The sequence below is a fragment of the Herpailurus yagouaroundi genome, unplaced genomic scaffold (assembly GCF_014898765.1).
Source record: "Herpailurus yagouaroundi ecotype Mexico unplaced genomic scaffold, PumYag 100, whole genome shotgun sequence".
Taxonomy (NCBI): domain Eukaryota; kingdom Metazoa; phylum Chordata; class Mammalia; order Carnivora; family Felidae; genus Herpailurus; species Herpailurus yagouaroundi.
Genome location: NW_024412391.1, coordinates 66,435,956 through 66,463,212, shown reverse-complemented (window position 1 = coordinate 66,463,212; position 27,257 = coordinate 66,435,956). Strand labels below are relative to the sequence as shown.

At 34.8% G+C, this 27,257-nt stretch overlaps 1 protein-coding gene across 9 annotated transcripts in view; it reads left to right on the top strand.

The window, feature by feature from the left end:
• CDK14 (cyclin dependent kinase 14) overlaps positions 1-27,257 on the top strand; it is a 633,016-nt gene that overhangs the window by 298,489 nt on the left and 307,270 nt on the right. For all 9 annotated transcript variants that reach the window (XM_040471560.1, XM_040471565.1, XM_040471562.1 and 6 more), the window contains one exon: positions 16,993-17,055. In XM_040471560.1, coding sequence (XP_040327494.1) covers positions 16,993-17,055 — 63 coding nt within the window. The remainder of the gene's footprint in view (positions 1-16,992; positions 17,056-27,257) is intronic.

The window sequence follows — 27,257 nt, the reverse complement described above, 5'->3', positions numbered from 1 at the left end:
TGGACACTTAACCGACTAAGCCACCCAGGTGCCCCAATTTGATAATATTTTAAAGCCAATAAGCACGTTTTCACAATGTAAGTGTATGTATAAGAAAATAAACAATTGTGAAAGGTTCTGATTTTTAAACTTAGTTATTAGCGTATAGCTTACTTGTTTAGCCACACTCATTATGTTTTTGATTGCTGTTTATAATTAGAAACCCTTCTTTTGAGAAAATGAACTTTTTTAATGGTCTAAGTTGAAGTGATCCAACTTCAAGGGAGTGACTTTTTTCTCACTGGCAGATACAAGTCCAGTTATAAATCCCCAACAGATGCTTATTCAGAAACTGAGAAACTAATTTGTCATGGCAGCTATTTGCTAAGTAAGAATTTTCCATCTTCTGGGTTTTCCCTTTTCTCTTGATTATGCAATCTTTGTTTTAAGGCTCTTTGGATCTCAGTCATTAGTTTTCATTTCAGCCATCATGAAGGACATTTGGAAGATCAAGTTGGTTCTCTCTTTTCCTTCTTGTATTACTCTACCCTTTTGACTTGGATAATGGAGTTAAAAGCATCAATAGAAAGATAAAAATTTGAGTAGTTCTTAGCTAGAACTTTAGGAAGTATACTAAGGAAAGATATCTAAGTCTAACAATAGGATAGAAAGTCAACAATGCTAGGGAGAAGAGGCATGGGGAGAGATGATTAGTAACAATATTAGAAGAAAAGAAAGGACTAAGGTTCTGGGTTTTTTTTTTGTTTTGTTTTGTTTCATTTGTAGTAAGATTTAGTCCAAGTAAAAATACCATGAACTGGATTGTATCTTGTAAAGGGTAAAAAAGGGCAACATGATCATTCTTGTTTGTCATCGTGACATCCGTGTAAGATGAATGGGCAGCTAGTCTCCCTGAAGGCAGGGGCTGGTTCTCATAGTAAAATTACAGTGGGATTTCTATAAATCTTTGCCAAATTGATATGGTTATTTCTGTAGAGTAGATGCATCAGACACGTGTGTGTGTGTGTGTGTGTGTGTGTGTGTGTGTGTGTGTGAGAAAGAGAGAGAGACAGAGAGACAGAAAGAGACAGAGAAATGTAGAGGTTTTTTTAAAGTTTTTCATTTAAACACACTTACAGACTATGACAGACTCAGAGACATGGGGTCTATATCCTCCTTTAAAGGAAGACTTGCTTCCTAGTGATAGGAAATATGGTCACTGGAATGCCTGCTGACAGTGCCTAATGCCTAATGACAGTCCCCTGTCAGCAGCTCCTGGATCTGCAGAGACCCATCTCAAATGAGGCCATGTCTTCCTCCAAGCATCCTGCATCTGGTGACTGTGTGAGTTGGGAATATAAAGACCTGGTCATTCCTGCTCAATGCAGTATGGCTCTGATGCTACCTTAGCCAAGGCTTTATTGGCCTGCATCACACTTTGACTTCCTTTGTCTAATCCTACTTCCTGATCCTTCCTTCCACCTAATAAACATATTTCTTTTATATAATAAGCATAATACCCCCAAACTCTATCTGGAGAACCCAGCCTATGACACAGAGCCATAAAGATTACTTAAAAAAAATTAACCCTTCAATTTAACAGGGATTTGTTCTCTTTTAGGGAAGTTACAGTTTGAATATGGGGTTCTGACGTAAGTATCCAAGTGTACCAGACATTATATCAGAAAATCAAAAGATGTTCAGAGGGGGAAAAAATACACATTATAGCAGAAATTTCTAGAAAAAGTAACTTTAGATGAGAAATAATTAAGTTCATAAAACTGTATCATGCCTTTGAAGTTAGTAAATCCTTGACACAGGTTTTTTAAAACTCAGTGCAATGATAAGCACCAGGTGTTGTATGAAAGTGTTGGATCACTATATTGTACACCTGAAACTAACATAACATTGTGTGTTAACTACACTTGAATTAAAGTATTTAATAGTCTTACCATATTATCAGAGGGAAAGTTTGAGTATTTTTTGCCTCATGTAGAATACTGTATTATTCTTCTTTAATAGTTGGATCCCAATACCTGTAGGACATACTTCCTTTGCATTTTGAACTTATGTTGGGTAATATGGATTTCTTTGGCCAGTAAATTGTGAGAAAAAGTGATTATCGCAGCATATATAATCTGTCCTATCCCGACTGATACACCCCAAGTTACTTAGTATCCAGCCACCCCAGAGAAAGCCATTACTATCGTGTGTTATATTTCAAGACTTTTTTTATGACTCATACTCCGAATCATGTTGTGTGTGTGTGTGTGTGTGTGTATGTGTGTATGTTTATTTGTAAGTATACTATACTGAAATACTGCATATGCTATTGTTAACCTTTTAAAAAAACTTGCGGAAGTTCTACCATTTTCCCAAATCAATAAATGTAGCTATGTATCAGTGTTTATCCACGTTTTAAAATTCATGTGCCCTTTGTCTTAATATAAAAATCCCATGCTTTTCTTTGATATAATTTTAAATCTTGGATAAATTTATAATTCTTAATAAAACAAATTCAAATTATTGAATACTTGGTTCTGGCCTTTTAACTTTTAAAAGCCACATGTTTTATCAGTGAGGGCACTAAATCACCTTGCTTAACCATGAGCTTTTATATCATAAATAGTGTCAAGGATCAAGGACAAATGTGGTCACCTTCCATGTCATGTATTGTTTCTGCTCTGTTTTTCTTCTTCTTTTTTTAATGTTCATTTATTTTTGAGAGAGGGACAGAGTGCAAGTTGGGGATAGGCAGAGAGAGAGAGAGAGAGAAAGAGAGGGAGACACAGAATCTGAAGAAGGCTTCAGGTTCAGAGCTGTCAGCACAGAGCCGGATGTAGGGCTCGAACCTACAACCCGCGAGTTCATGACCTGAGCCAAAGTTGGACACTCAACTGACTGAGCCACCCAGGCACCCCTCTGCTCTGTTTTTCTTGATAGAAATCATTATAACCACCTTCCTGTGTTGAGTATGATAATTCCTGCTAATTTATTTGGAAGTAAACATTTAGATATTTTGTCCAAAATTTTTCCAGTATGATTTTCTGATTTTTTTCATAATTGTTTTAAATTTGAGCACCATTATCTTCCCTGACATTTTGCTAAGACTGTCTTTCAAATGGTTTTTTCAACCACAACATCAGGAAACCACTACCTAGACAGACTTGGTGAGAGTTTATTCTTTCTCTTGAAATTTCTTTCCAGTAACCCTTTTATGGCAAATTGCACTAAGTCAAGAGATTGAAAAGATATTTTTAGCTCTGATTCACTGAATACATAACTAGATTTTGGCATAAAAGCTTAAAACATATCATGAGGAGCAGTAATGTTGGTCTTTGCTTCTTGAAGTTTCAGGATTCATATTCAAAACATCAACTATATCTGCCAAATATGTCAGGCTCCTGGGAAAGTTATTATCCTGGCAAGTCTGCAAGTGTATAATGACTAAGAAAAAAAGTAAAAGTTCTTTTTTAGGGTATCTTTAATTTCATGCTATGCATAGCAAAGAATTAAGCACATTTTCTTTGTCCATGAATTGAGCAAAGCCAGTAACAAAAAAGACGAAAAAAATAAAATGATGATCGGATCTTTGACAGATTTTTTTATGACAGATAAATCAGCAGTTTGACTTTTGGCTATAGATCCTGAAAAAAAGAAATACTTTAGAATTTGTGTTCCATTTTAACTTTTGGCAGTGCTCAGAATACGAGGATTCATGAATTTGGGATTTCCCCCCATTCCTTCGGTGATCTGAGGTCTTATTCTTTGCTATTAAAAGAGCAATATCAAAAATAATGAAAGTCAGTCAAAGACAAATATGATTTAACTCATATGTGGGATTTAAGAAAACAAAGCAGATGAACATAGAAGAAGGCAAGGAAAAAATAAGATAAATAGAGGGAGGCAAACCGTTAGAGACTCTTAAGTACAGAGAACAAACTGAGGAAGGTTTGGAGGGAAGGTGAGTGGGTGAATGGGCTAAATGGGTGGTGGTCATTAAGGAGGGCACTTGAAAAAAATTTTTTTAGTGTTTATTTATTTTTGAGAGGGAGAGATGGAGTGTGAGCAGGCAAAGGGAGACATAGAATCCGAAGCAGGCTCCAGGCTCTGGGCTGTCAGCATAGAGCCAGACACGGGGTGTGAGATCATGACCTGAGCCGAAGGTGGGCACTTAACCAACGGAGCCACCCAGGCCCACAAGGAGGGCACTTTTAAGAATGAGCACTGGGTGTTACATGTAAATGATGAATCACTGGGTTCTATTCCTGAAACCAATGCTACAATGTGTGTTAACGAACTTGAATTTAAATAAATACATTAAAAATAATTAAAGAAATAAAAGAGCCACTTGAAACCAAGCTTTTACAATTTTCAGGATTTTTAACAATATATTTTACTACTCCTCAGTTTCTTGCATTTCAGAGCATCATAGTCTTCAGGTAAAAACTTGCATTTAAAAAATAATGTTGGTGTGATACTTGTACTCACTGAGCTTGAGAAATCTAAATTACTTTGCTCCTTTATGTACTATATTGAAATAATTACAGTTGTGCTTAATAATTATATAAGCACGCAAATGTTGCATGCTTCAGGTGTGCTACAAGAATAGCAATATAAATTGCATTTCTTATCATATATAACCAATAGACATTTCAGATACTTCATTGTTAACCAGGACTTTCTCTGAAAGCTTTGTCCTTTTATACTCTGTGTATTTCCACCAACCAAGAAGATTTAAATGAGCTCTACCTTTGTAATATACATTTATTTTTAAAACCATTTGTCTAATTCAAGGGTTTTTTATGTATCCCTATTTGAGACTCTATAGCCCACAACCCTTGCTTCATAAATAAATAGATATTTAAGAACCACATTTAAGAACTCCAAAGTATTTCGCATTATAAAATCTTAATAGCATTACTTCTAATATATCCCTCTGCGTTTCCATAGGGGAGAAAACCTCCTAATATTTTTACTACTGGATCAAGTGATATGAACAAGGTTATAAATGTTTCATTTTAGGTAAGAAAAAGAAGAGTATTAGTCACATTTATTTGACTCTCATTCTTATTTCCCTCAAAGTCATCACTGAGCTCCTAAATAGTGAATAGCTTTTATTTGTTATAATACATTTTATAATACTTTACTCATTCTAAGATTTGGAAAATGTATATTTGATTTTCATTTCTTATGCCAAAAAGTCAGGTGACAATTTAGCAAATTATAATTGTGTAATATTTTCATTGAATTATGTGTTCCAGAATTACTGTTTTTAAAATTAGAAAAACATGTACCTGAAGCTTATTACAGTATAATTTCTAAAGTTTTTTGAACCATACATCTGGTATGATCAGTACTCTTACCTCTTAGAACCAATATTATTAAAAAACAAAAAACTAAGACAAAAATCCCTTTTCCTGCTTTGCAGCTAGCAAAGGTCTCAGACCTGAACCTTTGATTCTTTTACCTCCATTCCCTCTTTATTGCCCTTTTTTTGTCCTCTTTTCCATTTTGGTTCTCTGTATCTAACTTTTCTCCCTCATGTTGCTTTTATCCTATAATTTCAGCATCTCCCTATTTCTAGCAGGGCAGCTCCAGAAGGTGTTTTCAGAGCTGATACTCCTGAAAACTATTTCACTTCTTTTCTCTTTGATCTCATGCTTTGACTCCAAAACATTTTATGTGGCCCACTTTGTTAACCTCTTTTTCTTTCCCCAAAGTTTGGAGGATGTTGGATGATCAGAGCATTCCATTCTTTATACCCATTGGCTTTTTATTTTTCCTTTTGAAAATCAAACTGGCTTCAAAATAATATGAACATCTTTTTAAAGTGTCTATTTGACTCCATTAAAATTTATTATATGGTTTAGTCTTGTGAATGGTTTCCCAGAGGACATATAAACCATACTGGTAGCTCTTCCCTTTACTGTTGGAAGAGAAAACATTTTACACATTCTTCTGATGCAGGAATAACATATCCTTCTGTAGAACCACAATGCTCTACTTCTGGAAGATCTCACCCCCTCTGCCCCAAGTTTCTTGAAACTTTCCAAATTTATACTTTGAATTTATTTAATTTTAAGAGGAAAATAATGTATACATTCTAGAAGTTTTATAAACTAAATAAATTATAGATTTAGAGATATGGATATAGATATTTATTCCATGTATGAATAGGCCATTACAATATTGAAACTACTTCAGACACTTGAATTATTTCTTAGAGCATGAATGTCTGCATTTTTTTTATCAGAGAAGAATGGCTCACAACAGTCTTACTGCCTGAATAGAGCTATATAATCTGTCCATCCATAGTGTCATTGCCAGAAGTCAAATAGTAAGTTTTTTGTTTTAAAAGATCTTTCAGGTTGCTGGTTTTACATGATGGGAATGTGGTTGGAAATGCTTCCTATTCCAGTTACCAGCCTCGGGCTGCCCATGCAATTTGGAATCACAAATGGCAACTGAAACCAGTTAGGCAGAATTATGGGATAGCAAAGTCCAATATAGGTTTATTATGACTGGAAAGGAGAAGGAGAAGGCATTATATGATTTTTTAAATAGGGAACTTAATTAGGAATGAACCACAGCACCGTGATAGCTATGGGAGGATTTTTATGTAGTTTGAACTACTGTGTGTGTGAGCCATCTCTGCCCTCCCCAGGGAATACGTGTGGTTTACTGGATAGAATTTAAAACATTTCCTAAGTGGCTCAAAACCAAGTAAAAATAACCCAGAAACAGGCTTTGTAATATGTAAAATAATTCTGTGCAGGAACAATTGAATATTTGAGAGTATTCTACTTGAGAACTTATCTTTAGGTGATGATGGAATAGATTGAAAGACCATATTGCCTCTTTTGTCATACCGTGTCCCATGATGCAACTTGAGGCACAATAATCTAGTAGTAATTAGAATTTCTACTTCAGAAGGAAGAGATAGCACTTTTGTACTTGTTCATGAATGTCTTTTTTTTTGTAGTTAAAGATAAGGGATTTCAGTGTATTAGCATAAAGGCTAAATAGCATTTGAGAGAATACTGACAGTTTTATATTTTAACCACTGTTTTAAAAATGGGCCCCTTTGGTATATACTGACTTCCTCTATAAAGCATCTTAAATGGCTGTGATTTTGTTTTAAAGGTAAAGTTGGTTAATGTTTTTATTTTTTTCCCACTAATGAATGATACTCACATGTTGGAACTAGCAGCATTAAAATTTCATTAATTATGATTTGGGAATGAAATAGATGAGTACTATAAAGCTTAATGGGAAGAAAATGCAATTTCAAAGTCAATTTAAACCTGTGGACTTCATAGCAGAGCAGTTTGAAACTACCTGCTCAGTAATTTGATGTATTAATTCTTACAGCAATGTAGGCTGATTAAAACAGAGATTATAGCTAGAGGAGAATGGCATTGATTGCTGTAAAAGAAAGGAGGGCTCAACTTCTCTGTTTTCTTCAGTTGCCTCCAGCAGCAACTATTCCCCAGTGAATTACGTGACGTTAATGAGCTGCAGGTGAAATAGATTAAAAACTAAAATGACAGTGAGTTCTACCAAAGTTCACAGCTACCCTTCAAGTGTGGTTTTAGTTAGAATGCCTGTGGTGTGTTTAAGATACGGGACAATGGTAATGAAGGTGACATTAGCCAGTAATAGAGTAAGCATCACAAGTAAACATCTGCCATAGTCATTGTCTTGGTCACACTGGCAGTTACTGTTGTAGCCATTAATTTGGGGACCACATGCACTATCACCAAAGAGTGGAAATAATTGCTCTTGTTCTTTGAAATTTGCGGGTTTTTTTAATGTGACCTTTTACCAGTCAGTATTATTTAAAGGTTCTTTATAATGAGTCATTTACGTGGAAGAAATTGGAGTGTCTAGAATCAGACTGATGAGGATGGGAGAGCTTCGTAAATAATCAACAGTCAGGGAGAGGAGAGCTCTATCTATATTTTTATGCTTCCAACTTGCACATGTTTATCAACTAGTTGTTAACAAATCCCATCTTTTTTCTTTATCATCTTCTCACTTTTTTTGTTTTATAAAATCAAATTTTCATTAATTTCAAAATACAACTATAGCTGAACCTTGGCATTTAAACATAAAGTAAGCCTATCCCTGAAGAATAAAGAAATTCAGAAGTTGTCATTATCTTATGGAATCTTTTCATATTCTTACTGTTGTGAAGTAGGTTTTTTTTTTAATGTTGTAAAAATTATGCCAGGCTTAAATATACCGACTCTCCTCTCACTATTAAAATGGAAAAGTAAAGGAAACAGAAGCAAAGGCTGTGGAGGCTAAACTTAACATAACTTAAAAATGAGGATTTCTGTTGGTTATCCCCGTGGAAAAACTTCCTTATTTTTAGCCTAGGTGCTAAAAATAGGGTTGTGCTATTTTCAACGTCATATTTTGTCAGTGCTTCTGAAGAAAATCAAAATTAGCTGCCAAATATAGTGGACACTATACTTAACATTATAGGAAAATGGAAACAAATGCATGTGTTTGGGAAGGGGCTTTATTTGGATTCCTTTTTGAGGAGGAAAGCTCAGTCTGAAAGCCAGTGCTAATGCTAAAACATAATTTCTCTGAAGGACTCGATGTCTTGATTATTTGAGAATCTAGCAATTGGAAGACCCCACTTCATGGCTAATATGTTGTTTAAAATGAAACGTAAGCACATACTGAATGGTGAGGCCTACTTCACAGTTGACTTGTACTTGTTTCTGCCCTGGAATAGGTAACATTTCATGTGCAAGAAGTGTCTGAGTTTGTGGTTTCCAGAGAACCTTTTTCCCAGTGGATCTCAGTGGAGGGATAGTGCTGCTTTCTCCTAAGCCAAAGTCAGTTTCAAACAGAGTAAGGGCTGGAGAGTGGAAAATATGAAGAGCTGAGTTTCATACTCTAGCTTGTTTCTCGTCTTTTCTTCTGGCTGGCCTCTCTTCCCTGTCCTCTTTTAAAGGTCTCTTCTCCACTTGGGCCTGTTTTGAAATGGTCGTTATATCCATAATTTATCTTTGTAGTTTTCTTTCATGTCTTTCCCTTTAAATCTCATGGCTGCTAGTGATGCAGTTCCCAGGTCTACATATGATTGAAATTAATAGAGGCTCTACTGTGTCAAAGTGCTTATGAATAAAAAGTCTTTCCAATTTGTTGTGGTCTTCCTATATCCTGCCTTTTTATAAAGGGAGATTTTTCTCCTGCCTTCTAAAGTGATCCAGCCACCAAGTAATCAAATCAGTATGGGAAAACCCAAATTACAAAAATGGCAAACTCCTTTACAGAGAGCATTTATTGTTCAGGGTGTTAGGATTTCAGCTATGTTTTCCCAGAGACGCCTATGTTAATAACCAAGTAAATGGTACCTGATGGGTAATTGACATTGAGGAAGGAGGAAACTCATTTTGAAAGAAATATATGCTAGTGTGGGGACTGAGCCTTTGGAGCCTTTTCTGCTCTCACTGTGTCTCCTGCTTGGTCTGTAAGTCTAGCCATACTTGGTAGCTTCATTTAAAACCATCCACTACATGGAAGATTGATGAAGTGTTCTTAGGTATTCAGGTATACACCTATCAAACACAAGTGCTTCTAAAGGCATTACCCTGAAGAACAGCAGCAGTGATGGATTGAATAGAGGGAGGTGTTGCAACATGAGGTGAGGCATAATGTAGTGAGGGAAGGAGGAGTGTCAGCCAAGAGCCAAGATAGAGAAGGGAGGGTGAAGAGGAATTTGTGTAATCTTCATTCACCAGGCATCTAGTCTAAGTGACCTGCTTCTTTTAGTATCAGAATAAGAAATAGCCAGAGATAAAGCCAGATGAATCTGAGATTATCCGTGTCTCATCAGGGGATACTGATCTGTTGGTCATATGCCATAAGAGCCTTCTCTTTAAACCTAGGATGACTTTAAAAAATGGAATGACAAAGAAGTACCTTCTAGCATTATTGTTAACTTTAGTATTGTATTTCTGGACCAGTGCAAAGATTAGAGTCCTATAATCCAATGGGTGGAACTAAAGAGAGAAATGAGAAAGAAGAGATGTAATGAAATTTGTAAGTTAGGCACATCTAATGAAGATCCAAGCATGATACTATGTATTAAAACAGAGAGAGGGAGGGAGGGAGGGGTAGGGAGAGAGAGAAGAAATGACTTTTTCTTTTTTCTTTTTTTAAAATTTTCTTTTTTATTTTTTAAAATTTACATCCAAATTAGCATATAGTGAAACAATGATTTCAGGACTAGATTCCTTAATGCCCCTTACCCATTTAGCCCACCCCCCTCCTATAACCCCTCCAGCAACCCTCAGTTTGTTCTCCATATTTATGAGTCTCTTCTGTTTTGTCCCCCTCCCTGTTTTTATATTATTTTTATTTCCGTTCCCTTATGTTCATCTGTTTTGTCTCTTAAAGTCCTCATATGAGTGAAGTCATATGATATGTGTCTTTCTCTGACTAATTTCACTTAGCATAACACCCTCCAGTTCCATCCACGTAGTTGCAAATGGCAAGATTTCATTCTTTTTGATTGTGAGTAATACTCCACTGTATGTATATACCACATTTTCTTTATCCATTCATCCATCGATGGACATTTGGGCCCTTTCCATACTTTGGCTATTGTTGATAGTGCTGCTATAAACATGGGGGTGCATGTGTCCCTTCGAAACAGCACACCTGTATCCCGTGGATAAACCATTTTTAATGCAGGTAGAACAGAAGTTTGCTAAGGTACAAAGTGGTACCTTGTACTATCTCTTCTTTCTTTTTCCATCCAAGATTCTGCAGAGTCTTGCCCCTGATCACCCAGAGCAGTCTGAGGTTCATTGCATATTGGCTAGATGTAGTCTCACTGCCTGTGTATAGAGAGTGGTGGAGTGTGAATAGGAATGTCTGGTTAAATAGACAGGAAGAACATAATAAGGATGCAGTGCTACCCCTAGGAGTTCCAGTTTTCTGACCGTATTTATCATTCCATTTTTAATTGTAATCCTCCCCAAACCCCCACTATTGTAAACACACCACATAAAATCATCATCATCATCATCATCATCATCATCATCGTCATCATCATCATCATCATCACCATCTGTAGCATCTACTATGTGCTGGGTAGTATTCTGAAACCATTATGATTTTTAATCATTAATTTTCATATTATCCATTTGAGGTAGGTGTATTAGGATAATTCTCATTATACACAAGAAGATTCTGATATATAGAGGTTATCTAACCTACCCAAGGTTATACAGCTAGACAGCCATGTGTATATGCATGTGATATATATGCAGACACACACACATTTTGATGCCATACATCTAAGGAAATACGAGTTTTGAAATTTAGAAGGTTTGGAAAATTCTTTATGAAACCAATACTACACTGCATGTTAACTAAGTTGAATTTAAATGAATAAATGTAAAAAGTTTCCCAACACTTCATTTTGGAGAAGCCTCCTCCCTGCAATTCATAATGCTAATGTCATTGGTTATATACTTAGAAGGATATCTGTGTATGTTGAGGATCAGGAATATTTTCCCCCCACTCCTGATATGTTTCCTTCCTCAGGTTGGTTTGTTTGTTTGTTTGTTTGTTTGTTTTTTAGCTTTATTTATTTATTTTTATTCCAAGTTTTTATTTAAATTCCCATTGGTTAACATACAGTATAATATTAGTTTCAGGTATAGATTTTAGTGATTCATCATGTACTTATTACACCCAGTGCTCATCCTTGATCCCCATCACCTATTTTACCCATCTTCCCACCCACCTCCCTTTCAGCAACCCTCAGGTCATTCTCCATAGGTAAGAGTCTGTTTTATGATTTGCCTCTCTCTGTTGTTTCCCACTGTGTTCATGTTTTGTTTCTTAAATTCCATCTACTGATGAATGGATAAAGAAGTTGTAAGATACATATATCTATTGTGAGATATAGTTGGCCATTTGCAACTACATGGAAGGAGCTAGAGAGTATTATGCTAACCAAAATAAGTCAGAGAAAAACAAATACTGTATGATTTCACTCATGTGGAATTTTTAACATTTTAAGCAACAAGCTTGAATATGTCTTTTGGAAAAAAATTAAAATAATTCACAAGTATGTACAATCCACAGAATATAAGCTTTATGAGAGCAGAGACCTTGTCTTATTTATTATGCAAAATCAGCATGTAATAAATCTTATTTATACAAAATTAGCATTAAATCTAAATGTCAGATATATAATACTGTGAAAATTTTGTACCCTACACCATTCCACTTTTTTGTTAATTTTAGAAGTTCACATTAATAGATTTACTTATGTTGTATTTCCCGGATGATGAGTGATGTTGAGCATTTTTTCATGTGTCTGTTGGCCATCTGTATGTCTTCTTTGGAGAAGTGTCTATTCATGTATTTTGTCCATTTCTTCACTAGATAATTTTTTTGGGGGGGTGTTGAGTTTGATAAGTACTTTATAGATTTTTGATACTAACCTTTTATCTGATATGTCATTTGCAAATATCTTCTCCCATTCTGTCAGTTGCCTTTTAATTTTGCTGATTGTTTCCTTTGCTGTGTAGAAGCTCTTTAGTTTGATGAGGTCCCAATAGTTCATTTTTGCTTTTGTTTCCCTTGCCTCCGGAGACATGTTGAATAAGAAGTTGCTGCGGCCAAGGTCAAAGAGATTGTTGCCTTCTTTCTCCTCAAGGATTTTGATTTTTCCTGTCTTGGGTTTAGGTCTTTCATCCATTTTGAGTATTTTTGTATATGGTGTAAGAAAGTGGTCCAGGTTCATTCTTCTGCATGTCGTCATCCAGTTTTCCCAGCACCGGTTGCTGAAGAGATTGCCTTTATTCCATTGAATATTCTTTTCTGCTTTGTCAAAGATGAGTTGACCATACGTTTGTGGATCCATTTCTGGATTCTGTATTCTGTTCCATTGATCTGAGTGTCTGTTTTTGTGCCAGTACATACTGTCTGGATGATTACAGCTTTGTAATACAGCTTGAAGTCTAGGATTGTGATGCCTCTAGCTTTGGTTTTCTTTTCCAAGATTGCTTTGGCTGTTTGGGGTCTTTTTTGGTTCCATATAAATTTTAGGATTGTTCTTTTTAGCTCTGTGAAGAATACTGGTGTTATTTTGATAGGGATTGCATTGAATATGTAGATTGCTTTGGGCAAAGGTTTAAATGTCCCTGACCCTGTTCAGTAATACTCTGGCCATTTTCCATTGCTTTGAAATTTATGTTGTATCTCACTATCTTTCATTTTTAAATAATTTAAACATTTTGGGGTTTTTTAATTTTTTTTTTAATTTCTAGAAAAATAGATTTTCTTTGTTCCTCCTTTTCTTATTCTCTCCCTTTAACTGATTTTCTCCATTTTTATTTTATCCCTGCTGTCATGGAACGTAAGACCCCATTGACTAGAAGAAACATTCCTTGATGTACTAGGAAGAAAGATAAAAATGCTCAATTAAACTGTGATTTAGTGCTTTCTTATCAGAGTTTTTCATGCCCACTAAAAGAGCCCTACAGATATTAATTTTGGCACTTTTCATAAAATCTTACCTGAAATTTTTTAATAAATGGTTTACAAGAAATGTAAGGACCATCCGAGGATAACAGTTACATCTCATGCTTCCATATTTTACCCTCAGATGGTCCTTACATTTCTTGTTGATGACCCATGCCATCAGAGTTACAAATAATTCCTCAAATAAAGCAAACTAAAAAGTTTGCTCTAACACAGGCAATGACAACTGTAGTCCAAATACTGCCTGGAAAATAGGAGATTCATGCTATTGTTCCAATGTCAGAGATAAAAAAGAATTGTAGGTCATAGGGTTGATGAAATACAGTACATTTTGATGTTAATTTTATTTAGTTGTGGGAAGAGAATATGACTTCTGCTTTCTAACTTTTAAGTCTTTATCTGTGTCTAATACATTAAGTTTTTGAGTATGCCATTCTTATTTAAAAAACGTGTAGCATGAGTTTACTGGGCACAAAAGTAAACACGCTATTTAATTGTGTTATTCATATTCCTTATAACCTTCCTTTTTTTTTTCTGGTAAATTCTGTTTGTTGATCCTTGAACTAAGTAAGCTAAGCCCCTGAAGATTTTGTGAAATTATCAGTTTCTTCTTTTATTTTTACCAACTTTTGGTATATATTGGTATGCCATGTTGTTAAGTACATAATGTTTAATACATTTTCCTTGAATTCTATTATGTCTGATATTTACATTGGTATGATTATTCTTTTTTATTAATATTATCCGTATAAATAACAATATAAATATGTAAGTATGAAGTATAAAATAAAACATAGCATTTTTTATTTTCAAAGTTTTTGTTGCTTATGGTTTCTAGATTATATCTTGGAAATAACATGAATTGGATTTTCTTGTTTTGTAAACTGAGATTTTACATTTAAAAAAATGTTTAATATTTATTTATTTTTGAAGGAGAGAGAGACAGAGTATGAGCAAGGGAGGAGCAGAGAGAGAGGGAGACAGAATCCAAAGCAGGCTCCAGGCTCCAAGCTGTCAGCACAGAGCCTGATGCGGGGCTCAAACTCATGAGCTGTGAAATCATGACCTGAGCAGAAGTCAGATGCCCAACTGACTGAGCCACCCAGGCGCCTGAGATTTTATATTTTTTATTAGGAATTTTTAACATGTCATGGATATATAATTATTGATATGCTTTCTATTTATCATTTTTTTTGTTGTGTGTGAAGCAGTGAACAAATTAGATACAGTTCTTCCTCTGTGGATTCTGTTATATAATGGGCAATATTTTAAATGATACCTTATTTTTGTATATCATTTTATAGGTGAAAAGTACTTTCTCATGTACTATTTTTTTTAATGTCTATTTATTTCTGAGACAGGGAGAGACAGAGCATGAGTAGGGGAGGGGCAGAGAGAGAGAGGGAGACACAGAATCCGAAGCAGGCTCCAGGCTCTGAGCTGTCAGCACAGAGTCCGACGCGGGGCTCAAGCTCACAAACTGTGAGATCATGACCTGAGCTGAAGTCAGTCGCTCAACCAGCTGAGCCACCCAGGTGCCCCTATCTCATGTACTATTTTATTTGTTCTTCAGAAGTCTTCTTTAAGGGAGGTGTTAGCCATATTCGAAAGGAGAGAGGAATTAACAATATGGAGTTACAGAATGGCAATTTGGGAACCAGAATTCATTCCTCAGTTTGGTAAATGCATGATATCAAACTTTTATATAGTCACTCAGGAAAAACTCCATGGAACTCATAATTATCTTTTAGAGTATTTTTTAAGTAAGCTATACTATATGTAAAACTATTTCCACCTGTATTAAGCTCTTCTCTGTGTTTGACATTTTGTTGGGCCAAAGAGGCAATAATTTCCAAATTAAACATAGTTTCTGTCCTCATGGAGTTTGACTTTGATTTGGAAGCTAAACACCTTTGGTGTGGTCTAAGATAAAGGCAATATTGTCTTAGAACATATCTAAGAGCATTTCTTCTGTCCTGTTGCCCTTCAGTTGGCTTCTTTCATTCTCTATTCAAGTGTAACTTCTTTGAGAGACTTTTCCAAAGTCTCTACACCACAATAAATTCCCCTTACTATGCCCTCAAACATTACCCAGTACTGTTCTTAAAATAATATATAACATACTTTATTGTAATTATCGGCATGTCTGGGTTTTTTTGTTTTGTTTTGTTTTTTGTTTTTTGGTTTTTTTGGGGTTTTTTTTTGCTTTTGCTTTTGTTTTTGTTTTTTCTTTTTGCAACTGTTTAATTTAATTCTGTGTCTTTAGTGACTAGTGTAGTGCCTGGAACACAAGAAAGGCTCAAGAAGTGCACAGTGAATAATCAATGCATGCTAATTTTGTTCTGTATCCTCAGCAGTACCAACCTGGCATGCAATAAAGGAGTCTGACCTGTTACCATGACTGTAGCAAGATTCTTGAATATAACATAAACTCTAAATTCTTCAATAATTGAAGCTTGATAATAGGCCATAAATACTCATGTTCAGTGGCTTTTCCAGAATGATAAAATGTTTCAATGTTATAAATCTTATAGTACCCTCTAAGAAGAGAAAAAAAATTGGAATAGCAACTCTACATGTTTTTTCAAATTTCTATATAATTCATTATATAAACATAAGAAGCATTAAGATGAAAATAAATACAGTTGTAGGCAAATTGAGCTGGGGATATTTTTAAAAGAGTAACAGCAAAAAATGTTACTTAGAGATATTCCTTTTAAGTTACATGCTGTGATAAGCATGGCTGTTTTGTGTAAAGGTTGAATCACTAAAACTCTACACGAGACTAATACTACCCTCTGTGTTAACTAAGTGGAATTTAAATAAAAACTTAAAAAAAAGTTATACCTGATATATTTGTCTTAATTTATAATTTTGAAAGTGTTTCTATTCATTTAAAAATATATTTTGGCAGATACATTCAGGAGTTCTGGAAACCTGAAAATTATTTTTTAATGAATATACTTATGAGAATTTTAAGTAAATAGTGATTAATTTTGCTAGAATGATATATTTGTAGTATTCTCATCTCATACAAAATAAATAATCATAACCTGCATTTGCACTTGAAAAATACAAGATAATTGGCAATGTAATTGGTTTAGTGTGTGTTATGTGTATGTGTTTTGGTTTAGTTTTTTTCAGGTATGGTACCCATATTTACAGTTAAGTTTTGTTTTGTTTTGTTTTGCTAAAAAATATATTTTCAATGAGGAGGAAATTAGGCACTTAAATTGTGGACATGGATACCTTCTAATACACAGATATGTGTAATACAAAACAGAGCCTAAAGATAAAGGTAATGATTCAATTGTGGTTAAAAACGAGAGGGCGGAGAAGCATTCGGCTACATACAAAGAAAAAATCCACCCACTTGTCTTATATTTGCTTTGTTCAGAAGGCAGTAGTGACTTTGAAGTAGAAAAATATTGATTCATCATGTTATTGCCAGAGGGATGTTAATACATTTTCCCCTTTTTCTTCCAGCACACTGATTTATGTCAGTACATGGACAAGCACCCTGGGGGGCTGCATCCAGATAATGTGAAGGTAGGAAAAGATCTTTTTAAGCCAGCGGTTAGCATTCTTCATGTGTATTTTTTTTCATCAAAGTCTAATCTCTCTACCATAACTTAAAAAAATTGTTGTGTAAAGAGAAGTGATATTGAAGTAAACCATGGTTAGTGCTCTCTTGAGTGATTGGAAACTATGTTTAAACATTAAGTCTTTTCACTGGAATATTATTATTTAGATTTAATTCTATTTTTGTTTCATGCTAATAATAAGTGAGATCCACTGGAATGCTATTTTAACACTGTTTTTAAGAGAAGAGAGTTTCAGGTAGCTCTCCCTTAGAACTTCATACTAACGTATCAGTAAGTTTCAGTACAAAATACTATGATCCAAAACGTTATGGTGGGTTCATAGTACATATTTTTTTATTTGTATGTACAAACAGATGACAGTTTCCTACTGCTCTTCTTCATTTCTTTTATTACAAATTGGATTGCTGTGTGTCAAAAGAAGTAAGTTTTTCTAACATCTGACCTAGCACCCATCTTGGAAATTTTCAAAATTTCATGCTTCAAATAGGAGATTCTTTCTTGACATCTGTGAGAGCGTCAGAAGATACCAAAGTTATATATGAAGGTTTAATGATGTGCTCACATTCTGTAATTCAAATGACTACCTTTCATGATCCTGAGAATCAATGGAGTGATATGGATGTATGTAAAGAAAAATTCTGCCCATTTCTTCCTAGGCATTATCTATTGACACCGCTCTTTGCAGCAGGCATGTTTCTTTTGTACTTTTCTCTTTGCTTATAAAAATATATATGCACGTATGGTATTTTGTGTGTGTTTACTTTGCTCTATAAAAATAACATGTTATTGTATGTCTTTTTAAAATATGTATCATGGATATCCTTTAAAATCAATGTATGATTGTAGTTTAATCTTCCTGAAAACTGCATATGAGTCCATAGTATGAAAAAACCATAATTTTCAACTGTTTCTTATTCATGGATCTTGGCTTGTTTCTAGAATGTTGCTATTGTAATGAATTCTAGGGTAAATAATAGTATGAAACCTTTACATTCTTACTTCTTTTATATATCTAGTTAATAGATTTTCTTTACTAAGAGACAAGATTTCAGTTTTAATGAATTTGACTGGAACATTTGCCCGCAAGTTTGTAAATTATAGGAGGACTGTTTTTCTTTACTCTCATGAGCATTGACCATAACCAATCATTTTATTTTTTGCCATTCTGATAAGTAAAATTGGAATACCTTTTATGTTAGTGTTTTCTTGGCTGCTAGTGACATCAAGTATCTTTTCACATGTTAAGATCTTGACTATTTGTAATTACATTGCCTGTTCTTATATATTACCTATTTTTCTAATGTTGATTTTCTTATTTTTAATACGTTGTAGGTGATTGTTAATATTTGTGGTATTAATGATGATTTTTATGGTGGCCAGTTATGTTGTATAACTTTTTTAATTAAAAAATTTTTTTAACGTTTATTCATTTTTGAGAGACAGTGGGAGACAGAGTGTGACTGGGGGGAGGGGCGAGAGAGAGGGAGAATCTGAAGGAGGCTCCAGGCTCTGAACTGTCAGCACAGAGCCCAACGTAAGCTCTGATTGTGAGATCATGACCTGAGCCGAAGGTAGACGCTCATCTCTGAGCCATCCAGGCACCCCTATGTTGTATAATTTTAAAATGCAGGAACTTGTAGCAATTCTGAAATAGCATTGTGTTTTAGACAAATAATAGAATCAATATGGTTTTAGACAAATAATAGAATAAGTAATAGAATCAATATAGTCTGTTGTTTCATATAGCTCTTTTTTTGTTGTTTTTGTTTTATTGATAGATAAATAATTTATCTTAGATATTTATGATAGATAAATAATTTAAATTCTTTGTTCATTTTTCTTCAAAATCAATATCCATTGACATAAACAATTATTTAGTCTTAAATTGGGGAAGAAATTTTAACAGATGGAAAGACTTGTTTCATCAATCTTGGCCATGTTTAAGTCCAACTCCAAATATTAATATCATAACATGAACATAATTTTGATTTTTTTCCTAAACATTGAAACATTCTAAGTTCTCTTATTTACACATTAAATGTTCTCTTCTTAGGGATGATTAGGTTCAAAACCAATAGTACAATACATCCTTACTCTTGTTTCCTACTTTAACCCTGGGGATCTGTAGAGAACCCAATTAGTGAGACCTTCAGCTCTAGGGGACCCAGGGGGCTCAGCTCTAGGGGGCTGAGCTTGCCAATCTCAGTGAAAATCAACAGCTACTCTGAGCAAACTTTGACTTCTTGACTTCCAAGTTTAGTGACAAGATTGAGATTAAAGAGCTGACTGAACCTTTTCAAAAAGAACCATGACATCACTGGATTTTTATTATTCTTGCTTGGTTTTCTTATCAACCCTCTGTGTGTCATTAGTTATGAGCTAAGTATTGGTGGAAATTTTTGTTGGTGAAACAAAGAAAAAAGCTTATTCCACAAAGCATCACCATGTTCACCATACTCAGGCCAGTGTCACTGGTAATTTTTGTGGCATTTGTAAGTTCTGCTTTTTCCATCACATTTTATTTTTCCTTTATCTCCTAGTGGTCTCGAGGAACTTGACTTCTAGGTTGCCGTTTTTCAGCAACTAGTATGTACTTGAAATCATGTTTCAACAACTCTTATCCAAGTTTTGCAAGCTTTTCTTTTATTCCATGGTCATTCGTTGTTCTTCAAATACCTAGTGTTTGCTACCTATTCCCAGCCCTTGTTGTGCCATGGCAGTAAACATGGTTTAATAGTTAGTGCCTTCCTAGGCTGTGGTGAGAAACTTAATGGTGTATTCATTGTGCAGTCAGAATAGAAATAATGTCACAGAAATTGGACGGAACATACACAGTGAGTCTGGATATTAGTCATATAGAGCAGGAATTATATATACTCAGAAGTTGCTTGATGTGATCACAGATTGATGCCTCACTACATTTTTGCCTGTAATGTGATTTACCTCTTCTTATACCATTTTGAATAACTGAAAGTCAGCAAAATGTATTGATGTATAGTATCCCTTTACACATAGCTATTGAAATCTCAGCTCCTTCAAAGCATAAGAGACTCTTAAAAACTGAGAACAAACTGAGGGTTGATGGGGGGTGGGAGGGAGGGAAGGGTGGGTGATGGGTATTGAGGAGGGCACCTTTTGGGATGAGCACTGGGTGTTGTATGGAAACCAATTTGACAATAAATTTCATACATTGAAAAATAAATAAATAAATTAATTAATTAATTAAAAAAAAAAAAGAAATCTCGGCTCCTTGAGGATTTGCCAGAATGTACTGGACAATCTTACTTCTCGAAATATTTACGTGTACGGGAAACATCAGTAGTCATTTAAAGGTCTTCAAACTTGGCTCCATGGCAGAGTCACCTGCAAAGCTTTAAATGTATAAATATTCTCTCCTCTCTTCCAAATTCAGAATAATATTTAAAAATTCCTTTAAGTAGGAAGAGGTGGGCATTTGCTCAGACCCAGTGCTGAGAGCCCAGGTTGCCTCCCATGATCCACAGTGTCCCCTTGCTCTCCCTGTGACCCTGCATGGCTTTACCTGTGGAGGACATGTGTGCTAGCTAACAACCCTGGCATGTCACCCTCTCACAGACTTACAGCCTGCCTCTGCTGCTCTTCACTCTGCCAGTGGGGTGATCACTGTGGACAGGGGCTGGGCCAGTAGGTGGGGATGGGGAAGAGCATGAGAGACAGGGTCTGGCCTGTGGTGCTTCAAAAAATAAGTGTCAGACCCATGCTTCAAGGTTGAAAATTGGAAGTGTCTTTTGTGAAGAATCTGATCAGTCCAAGAGAACAGACCTAAAGAATCCAGGCAACTCTACAGCAAAGACCTCCTTTGACATAAGTAACTTGGAGGAAGCAAAGTTGTGTGCATTAAATTAGAGAAAGATTGTAAAGAAGACATCAAAAAATTATTAATACTCTCAAAGATGTAGAAGAAGAACTATAGTATATCTATAAAATAAGAATGATAAGTTATTTTTTTAAAAAAGGAACTTAGTGAACAGAAGGTTGCTTTAGAAATTAACAATATGATGACAGAGTGGTGCCTGAGTGGTTCCATCAGCTGAGCGTCTGCCTCTTGATTTTGGCTCAGGTCATGATCTCACAGTTTATGAGTTTGAACCCTGTGTTGCACTCTGTGCTGGTAGTGCAGAACCAGCTTTGGATCCTGTCTCCCTCTGTTTCTGCCCCTCCTCCACTTGCATGCATGCACACACTCTCTCTGCCTCTCAAACATAAGCCTTAAACAAATATGATAAAAGACATAAAAAATAACAAAAAAACATGGGTGATAAAGGTAAAGAAGTTTTCCAGAAAATAGAGTATAAAGCACAGATCTGAAAAATGAGAAAGAAAGTATCAAAAAAAAATTAGAAGTCCAGTCCAGGGGATCCAACCTCTGAATAATTGGAGAAAATATGCAGGAGGAATCATCAAAGTAATAGTCATTCAACTACACTTTTTCCAGCTGTGGAGGATGTGAATTTCAAGATTAAGAGGGTCCATTAAATGCCCATAATATTTAATGAAAATAGACTGACAATAAGATTCCTTATTTCAAAATTTTAGAACGCTGGTTTTGAAGAAAAATCCTACAAAAGGAAACGGCTTTACTGTGATAGAATTATAGTGGCCTTAACCTTTTCAGCAGCAACACTGGAAGGGAGACAGCAGTGGGACAGTGGCTTGAAAGTTCGTATTTAAAATTATTCCCTCAGGGAGCCTGGCTGGCTCAGTCAGTAGAGCATGTGACTCTTGATCTCATGATCATGATTTCAAGCCCTATATTGAGTTTAGAGCTTACTTAAAAAAAATAAATAAATAAAATTATTCTCTCAACCTAGTATTCTATACAAACTATCAATTGTGAAGGTAAAGTAATTATTTTCAGATATTCAAAAAGTTGAACATAATGCCCACTGTGCATCCTTTCTCAGGAAGCTACTTGAGGATGTACTCCACTAGAATTCAGGGTATAAACCAAGGCAGAGAAGACAAAGAAACCAAGAAACAGAGGCTACCACAGAGAGAGATGCAGGAGGTTTTCAGGACAATGCTGAAAAGAATCCCAGGATGACAGTTATGCATTAGTCTGGGAGAGTAATCCACCGGTCCAGTTGGAGCAGGTCAGGGGTTTCCAGGAGAGATTTCCAAGAAGAGGAAATTGTTAGGTGAAATACCTAATGTGTTTGAGAAGATTTATGAGATGGGAAAAGAGTTTGGTGTTGAATTAGCACTAACTGCAAAGAAAACTAACCAAAGGAAAACAAACCAATAAACAAAAGAACTAGATCATCAGTAACACCAGGAAAACCAAATTATTGTGTGGGGGTGGGGGTGGGGGTAAAAGTATTCATAGTAAACTAAATGGCTCAGGTCTAAATAATATTTACATAGTCATAATAATTTTAAATGTTAATGTTGGTAAAATTAAAAAGGAAAAATACCTCTGAGTGATTCTGCTATAGCCAGGCAAGCTCCTTCCAGGATTAGTATCCTAGAAAAGGTTTTTTGACTCTGTCCAATGTTCTTCTCCCTACACTACATGATTAATACATTAAATTACTGTAAGTAGCTTATTATTTAGCTTTATATGCACTCAGTCACATAGTTTTATCATCATTTTCATATTGAAGATAGTACTCTTATCTTCTCTGAGGGTGTGGGAAGTTAAAAAATAGAATGCAGCTTGTTAATGCCTGTGTTTTGGCATCTGAATTGCCATGCACGGAAGCAGACGGCCCTTATTACCATGTTGGTTTCCATGGGAGGCCACTCACCTAATTATGCACTGGCTTTTCTTCACCTGCTTAGACACAATGCCCTCCTCCAGGGTTACATTTAGGATCTGCACTGCAGGTGAAATTATTCTCAAAGTAGTCTGACTGTGACATAGTGACAGATGTCCCACAGGTATTTCTGTTTGATATATTAATGCATTTTTTTCACGTTGTGATATTTATTGTCACTTAAATCTATAAATGCAAAATGAAGAGCATAAGAATAATATTTACTAAGTTAACAGCTGTTCATAAGGCTGAGATGTTAATTTAAAAAAAAAAACAGTTGAGCTAAAATAAGACCTTGTAATGGTTCTTTATAAATTTAAGGAGATGGGAAAACCAGGTGAGATCCACTTTTATGTTAAAAGAGCATATTCTTTAGTAACTCCAAAGCTCTGTGTTTACCTAAATAGCTTGTAGATCATTAAATGTTTGGAATGTTGTAGATACTGAATATTCATTACAGGGAACAGAAGGAAAGTACAGTGATCAGACCTTTTTGTTTCTAAATCTGGCAATTTTGACTTTTAGTTTGATTATTGGGCAGCATAAAAATATATGTAAAGCATTTGTCTTGGATTCTAAAAATGTGAATATTTTTGTTTAGATTTCATATATCCTTGTTTACAGTAATACTGTGGGATGTCATGTACCTAAGAATTGAGATTGTTCTTTAATGTGAATCAGATACAATTTTAAGCATTACAAACATGATAGATCAATGAAAAATGAAAGAGAAAAGAACAACTGGAATGATACATAATTTGTGATTTCATAATAAGGCATGGAATTCTACAGTAATTGTATGCTAATTCTCAGCAAAACATCTGTTAAAGTTTATCTTTCTTGATGTATATTCCTGGTAAATACTGAAGTAAACTCATAACAAAAAAATAATAGTAAACTCACAACAAAAAATAAACTCATAACAAAAATTGTCAATGTTAACTAAATTTCTAGAATCATTTGCTATTTTGCCCACAAAATATATCTGTTCTCAACATGACATTGTGAAATAAATATTCACTATTAACTAATGGTTTGCTTCTTAGCATAATATCAATTTTAGACAAATGGGTAATTTTAGCAGTTAATTACTTAGAGGGCAATTTAAAATCTCAATCAGAAGCCTGAGGACATTGTCCTTGTTATAAATATTTATGATGATTAAAGGTATAGCAAGCAATTGCTAGAACATAATTGGTATGTCAGAAACTAGTTAGAATTTGGGGGGAAGGATAGTTTATTTTTTCTCCCTTTTAAGCCATTAACTATAAATATTATTAGGTTTTGACTATCATCGTTGAGTCGAATGCAGAACTTTTGTTAGTTCTTCAATTTATAATTTTCAGTGATTTACAGGTTGATCATTGAGGTAAAGAAAATGACCATAACAGCCTAAATTTTACCCTTCATTCAATGTTTCATGTGTTCTTTAAAAATTGATAATCATGAGAGACTAAAAAAAATTAAGGTTCTTAAAAAAGATTAATTGATGCTGTCTCCAGGTGATATCTAGAAATGTAGATGCATGAATCTTATTGATGACATTGGATCTTCCTGTATTTTTCTGTAATGTACCTTCATATCCATGTTATCTTAATGGCTTTGCAAGAAGATTCCTTTCAAAAAAACCATTTGCATTGTTTCAACAAAATTGTTTCGGATAATCCAAAATAATCCAAGCGGTTATGAATACTGTACCTTATTCTCTGAAATATCTGACATGCTACTGGCATATAGCTGAGTTTTATTTTTTTAATTTCAATATCTATATTATATAAAAAGATATTAGGATTATTATGCTTGAAAAATTGCTATTTTCCTTTCATAGTCCAGGGAACAAGCAGGTGTATAACAGACAGAATAATGTTATGCCAAATTAAGACTGTCTTATACAGATGGCACTGAGAATTGATTCCTAAATGAGACTTTCTAATGTTCAGATAGAAAATCAGATAGCACCTGATTTTCTCCATATTCTACATTAGAGCTCTCATTTAGCTGGTAATGATTTCCTACTATGCATTACTGTGACTATATAGAGGATTTTCTCATTCTGTATTTTGAGAAATAGGATTATTTCATGAAGGCATTAATGAGTGCTTTAGTCTCAGCACCTGTCCAGGTTTCTTTTGAACATTTTTATCCTATTTTTGCTATAACAAAATAATCTTCCCTATCTAGAAAGTGAAGGATTAACAATAAAAGAAAGTGAAGCTTCATGTGTTGATTCATATTGTGCTCGACGTTCACAGGGGCTCTAAGCAGTGAATTTCTGGTTAAGATGTGGGGCCCACTTTCCGCCGTTCAGATCATGTCATTTGTATCTTTGGCATCATATGCTTGCTTATCTGCTTGTAACAGTTTGGATCAGACAAAGGAATCAAGGCAGGTAATTAAACAACAGACACAACAGACTCTTTCTTAGAAGTGCTTTGAAACCTGGATTTAAAAGAAATCACCCCAAAGATTTATGAAGTACAACCATCAGAAGTATGCCATATGATATTTTGTTGAGATGGAAGATGATTGTAAATAGAATCACCCAGCTTGGGGAGTACCCAGTGGGAATACACCTTCCTGGGTTTTAAGCTTAAGCCATTCACTTTGCCTCTCTCCCCTTTAAGGGTTAAGATGGATCCTGCACTTGACCTCTTTGTTTGCATGTTTTCCAAGACAAACAAGAGGACCCAGGAGGGAAATCAGGCTGAGTAATAGAGTTATGTACACACTACCAAAGATATTTGTAATTTTTTTGCACAGGTACAGCCTTCATGTGACTAGCCAGTACATCTCATTAATGTTTTGTCATAATGTATCCATTCCTATTATTTGAGACCTATCTGAGAGGATGTAAAGAGAGGTCTTTTGATCACTGTATCCAAATTCAAAGTGTTTCCTGCATTCCATTTTATTGTGTTTTTATCTGAAAGTCAGGACCTCTCACTCCCCTTCACCCATTTTGCCCATCTCCCTATTCCCCTCTTCTCGGGCAACCACCAATTTCCTGTTTATGGGTCTATTTCTCCTTTTTTTCTTTGCTCATTTGTTTTGTTTTTAGATTCCATATGAAAGTGAATCATATGGTATTTGTCTTTCACTTAGCATAATACCCTCTAGGTCCATCCATGTTGTCACAGATGCCAAGATCTCATTTTTTATGGCTGAGTAATATCCCATTGTATGTATGTATGTATGTATACTTCTTCATCCATTCATCTGTCAATGGACACTTGGTTTGCTTCCATATCTTGGCTATTGTAAATAATGCTGCAATAAAACATACGGGTCCATATATCTTTTGTAATTAGTATTTTCATTTTCTTTAGATAAATACCCAGTAGTAGAATTACTGGATTACATGATATTTGTATTTTCAATTTTTTTTAGTGCGTCCATACTATTTTCCATAGTGGTTCCATTGGTTAGCACTCCCACCAACAGTGTACAAAGGTTTCTTTTTCTCCAGTTCTTGCCAATACTTGTTATTTCTTGTCTTTTTGATTCTAGCTGTTCTGACAGGTGTTAAGTTGCTATCTCATTGTGGTTTTGATTTGCCTTTCCCTGATGATGAGTGATGTCGAACCTCATGTATCTGTTGGCCATCTGTATGTCTTCTTTTGAAAAATGTCTATTTAAGTCCTCTGCTCACTTCTTAATTGGGTTAATTGGGTTTTTTTGGTATTATATAAATTCTACATATATTTTGGATATAAAACCCTTATCAGATCATTTTCAATTATCATCTTTCATTTCAGTAGGTTGCCTTTTTGTTTCATTGATGGTTTCCTTTGCTGTGCAGAAGCTTTTTATTTTGGTGTAGTCCAAATAGTTTATTTTTATTTTTGTTTCCCTTGCCTGAAGAGACATGTCTAGAAAAATGTTTCTGTAGAACAATGTCAAAGATTACTGTTTGTGTTCTCTTCTAGGAGTTTCATGGTTTCAGGTCTCACATTTAGGTCTTTAATCCATTTTGAGTTTATTTTTGTTTATGGTGTAAGGAAGTAGTCCAGCTTCGTTCTTTTGCATGTAGTTGGCCAGTTTTTCCTGGATCATTTATTTAAGACACTGTCTTTTTAAAAAAAATTATTATTTTTTTATTTTTTTTAATTTACATCCAAGTTAGTTAGCATATAGTGCAACAATGATTACAGGAGTAGATTGATTCCTTAATGCCCCTTACCCATTTAGCCCATCCCCCCTCCCACCACCACTCCAGCAACCTTCTGTTTGTTCTCTATATTTAAGAGTCTCTTATGTTTCGTCCCCCTCCCTGTTTTTATATTATTTTTGCTTCCCTTCCCTTATGTTCATCTGTTTTGTTTCTTAAAGTCCTCATATGAGTGAAGTTATA